This window comes from Etheostoma cragini, chromosome 23, assembly GCF_013103735.1.
Source record: "Etheostoma cragini isolate CJK2018 chromosome 23, CSU_Ecrag_1.0, whole genome shotgun sequence".
NCBI classification, from domain to species: domain Eukaryota; kingdom Metazoa; phylum Chordata; class Actinopteri; order Perciformes; family Percidae; genus Etheostoma; species Etheostoma cragini.
This window is the reverse complement of record NC_048429.1, coordinates 14,035,218-14,039,453: the sequence shown is the minus strand read 5'-3', so window position 1 is coordinate 14,039,453 and position 4,236 is coordinate 14,035,218. Positions and strand designations below refer to the sequence as shown.

General features: G+C 39.4%; 1 protein-coding gene across 1 annotated transcript in view; it reads right to left on the bottom strand.

The window, feature by feature from the left end:
• Window positions 1–2,820: 2,820 nt before the first annotated feature.
• The window catches only part of atp23 (ATP23 metallopeptidase and ATP synthase assembly factor homolog), a 6,714-nt gene continuing 5,298 nt past the window's right edge, over window positions 2,821–4,236 (bottom strand). The window contains exons 5-6 of the mRNA XM_034863503.1: window positions 3,629–3,712; window positions 2,821–3,533 (exon numbers count right to left, since the gene is read on the bottom strand). Of these exons, the coding sequence (XP_034719394.1) occupies window positions 3,330–3,533; window positions 3,629–3,712 (288 nt within the window). The 3' untranslated portion in view covers window positions 2,821–3,329. The remainder of the gene's footprint in view (window positions 3,534–3,628; window positions 3,713–4,236) is intronic.

The window sequence follows — 4,236 nt, the reverse complement described above, 5'->3', positions numbered from 1 at the left end:
GTCCGTGAGATGAGAGAAGCATTGAGTCTGTGGCGGAATTGTTTTCTGAAAATGCAAAATAGCACTAAGAAACCTTTGCGCTGGAACACGCCTGTTCTTTTTGCTGAACCGCCCCTTTCTGTGGAGGGAAAAGTCCGCTGTCCGTGCATCCGGTGCAAAATAGGACTGATACATGCATCGGTGTACAAAGTCAATTGCGCTGGGTGCAAGATAGGGCCCATGATGTCAGCTGATAAAACAAGGTTCACGGCAGCCATCTTTAGATATGCACTCTTGTCCTCAATCTGCTGAATATGATTGTTCTCCTCGGGCTAAAGAACAGGCGACTGGACTCAATATATTTTCTTTGTTCAAGTGTTTCCCCAGAGTGTTAGAGATGGGACACAAAATCTTGGCAAAAGGATGCCATGGTCACCAGCTTTTTCCCCAGCTCTGCTTCTTTCTTTTCAACTTGTTCATTGCAAAGTCCTTGAGAAGCAAATGTGTGTGACATACGTTTTTTCCCCCCAAGCTCATCACTTACACTTCATTTTCAAAAAAAAAAATGCATTGTGCAGAAACATGCATGGACTTCTTCATAAAATAAGGCCGGAAATATTAATATCTTAGGACAGCTAAATAATTCAGCAGTCACTTATTATCATCTCCACCCCCGTGAAGAACAGACACCTTAAAACTTCACGAAGGCACGTGGGTGTCCTCGCACTTCATTGCCCCTGCACGCTACAACTAAATCTGGCATTATTGTAATTAATGAGATGAGTTCATTAGTGCTCTCTGGGTTAACGTATTGTCCTACAGCAGATTAGTGAAGGGATTTCAGTGTTGCTGGAGCATCCTAATTAGATCGCAGTGGGTGCTGCCTGCTTAAATAGAGGGAATAATGAAAGTCGTCACTCTTCGCAGTGGCAAACTTCATTACTGCACCCTTCTCTGCTCATAAAAGGTCCAACATTCACCTGGAACAGGACTCAATTAAATGGATTCAATTATATGTATCAATAAAACAGTAAAGGCACTTTCTTTTCAAGTTTGGATGGGATGTTCTGATGATAAGGATTATTGGCCAAAACTGCCACCCAATGGACTGAGATAGTACTGCAGCCATGAATGAGGAAACTATTGCTGCTCCACAATAAGCAGCTGGGGCATTGGTAATGTCAAATCAAATGGATGTTGCAGAGATGCATTACTATAACTACATTTCATTGCTTGAACATAGACTTAAGTATTTCTGATGTCTTGTCTTCTTTAGTAAAAAGCACAGGTTGTTTCGTTGTATCCTGCTTCATACAAAAAATGTAATTATACTTATAAACTGCGCTACTCAATATGTTTTTATTAAATGACTGTGTGATTTGAAACCAACACATATTGCTTTTTATTTAGCATCTTTTAGTTCATTGTTTCAGTATGCACAGCGCCGAATGACAGACAAAGCTAGCTCAGTAGTAGCAACTAGCTAGTAGTTTGTGAAGAAAGGGAAGCATTTGTCAGCTAAAGAGGCAGATATTCCTCTGAGGTGTTGGTAGAGACCAAAACAGAGCTAAGCGATAATATCCCACTATCATTCATTTTATGGCCTGAAACACAACTCTAAATGAAAGCTAATGTTGATCCATGTTTGCTGGATGTTTAAATAGCAACAGTTTGCTAACATGTTTGCTGTAAGACATTTATAAGTCAATAATGTATGTTGACAGTTTGTTGCACTTAAAGTTGTCTCTCAAACACACTTTGTTATATGGTTAGGAAAAGAGATTATCAGATTAAAAAAGCAGGGCCGCAGCTATCATTGAGGGCACTGAAGTTACATCCTCTGTAGTTAATGGCAACTAAGCAATTTTAGCAACCTGGAGCAAGTCACACTTCTTTAATTCACAACGTTAACATGTTGGTTATTTTAACAGCTAATTCTATTCCATTCTTTTTTTACACCGAATACATTTCTATGAGATTAAACATGGGTTTGCTGCAAGGACTTGGACTCTGTGCTTCTTAAATCCTAGCTACAGTCCTGAACTCAGTACGAGAGCATGAAATTAAACTTTCTTGTTCAGCATGTCTAATTGTATCAAATGTATTTTGTAGCTAGCATTTGATACGTGCACAATTCCAGCAGTAATTCTTTTGTATGATTTCTTTATTTAGCCTACTTGGGTGTATGACAGTGCACAAATCCAAATATCATTCCCTCTTTTTGTTTTCTTGTTTGTCTCACATTAATCCCACTGCCTAGAAGCTGTTCATTATTTTCTCTGTTAAGCTTCTAAAATTAACCTAATCTTCTTTGCTCGTCATCCCACCCACTCTCCTTGTTGTTCGAGCCCACGCTCATCTCGCGTTCTTCCAGTGTATTCTAAGAGCCTGTTGAGATAAGTGGCATATTACACTCCAACAGCAGACACACCAAGTGACTTTGTGATTATGATGCAGAGGGTGTTGTCTTTTAGATAGGCAGAAGAGGAGGAGGGGAGGGAGGGGGATTATGAGGCTAATTCCCTTATAACTTTTTCCCTCATTAATCTCTGCGGAGGGATACGAGATTCTTTAAATGCTAATGTCCAATAAAGATGTCAGCGGTGACATTTTACAGTCGTGGCGCAGATGTGAACAAAGTTGACAGTATTGTTGTGAAAGAACTTTTCTCACTTTACTCATATAACTTGCCTCACATGTTAATTTGAAGAGTCCTCTCTCGGGATTAGACATTAATGTGTTATAATCAGCAATGTGCATACTTATGCTTCTTTGGCAAGTCATGAATTCAAACATTTTGGGCCAAGGTCAAACATAACTCCATAATAACTTACTTTCTCTGAGGAATCAAACTTTTATTCAAACACAAGCTGATTCGGTTTAATTTAAGCACTATTAGCTCTATTTACAAGAAATGATTGGAGGTCAATGTGGCAACAAGATGAAGAGCAAACAGAAAAATACATCCTTGTTTGTCATCAACAGATTTTAACAGCAAACATTGATGGACAAAAATGTAATCCTGTATTTCCTTAAAAGCACCCATTGATCAAATAAAAATGAATGACAAATAATTGAATGGGGCCTCGTCTAATAATTTACCCTCACAGCAAAATGACTCCCTTCATACAGAATTAGTATAAAAATGAAGGTAGAACATGAAATGTACTGTATCTTCATGTTCCAAGGACAAATCATTATTCTCTGAAAATCCCTTATGAAAGGCTTTGATCGTTTTCAACACACTGTCATTCTGTTGAGGCTTTTATGTTGACCCTGGCATTGCAAAGCTTCATCAGCATCGCTGCCAGTCAGAGCACCCTTGGGAGTTTAATGAGAATGTGACGACACTAAAGGTTTGCATAATATCGATCTCTGTTGTTATAATCTCTGTAGGCAAAGCCAGCATCCTTCTTGTCGTGCGGGATTCTTCCAAATGGTTCGTGGTCGTTGAAACACGTGTGAAAGACTTCATCCACTATTTTCTCTGCTTCCTCTCGGCTAATTTTCCTCACAGCTAGTATGGAGCGAAGGGCACGGCCACGGACGCACTCCTGTCCCGGGGAAAACAATAATGTGTGAAGAGTTAGATTATAGACACAAACCTGACCTGCCAGTAAAAAAGGTACATATATTCCAGTGCAGGTACCTGATGATGCTCCTTCAAGCCGAAGTTGAATCTGGATACTTCATTGCTAAAGGAGCAGTCTCCACTGAGGTTGGCAGCCCGAATCTGAAATAATGACAGAAAAATGTCTTTGGATAATCAGCATACAAAACTTTAGCAAATATTCCGACATTGCAGTTAGAGGAGAAAATGCATTGTGGATGACCGCTCTTTTCTCCGTTCCTAATCACATGCCAACATCCTTTTTGTAAGTTTACATATCAAAGAATGGAGGAAAACTTTAATCTTGAAGGGATTTCAAAGGATAAGTCTGTTCATGCTGTAAATACTCACTAGACTAGAGCATCAATATGTGTATCAAGCCACTGCTGAAAATAGTCCCCAACAAATGCAGTATTCACTTCTGTATAAGTAACATTTGGTAAAAGCTACTACCAAGCTGTTTTTAGGAAACCACTGAAAGTTTTTTCAAGAAAGTACAATCTCGCATTGCCAGACCTTCATCTAGCTGCCTGGGTAATATGTCATTATTATACCGATTTGTGATATGAGACTATACACTCACCGGCCACTTTATTAGGTACCCCATGCTAGTAACGGGTTGGACCCCCTTTTGCCTTCAGAACTGC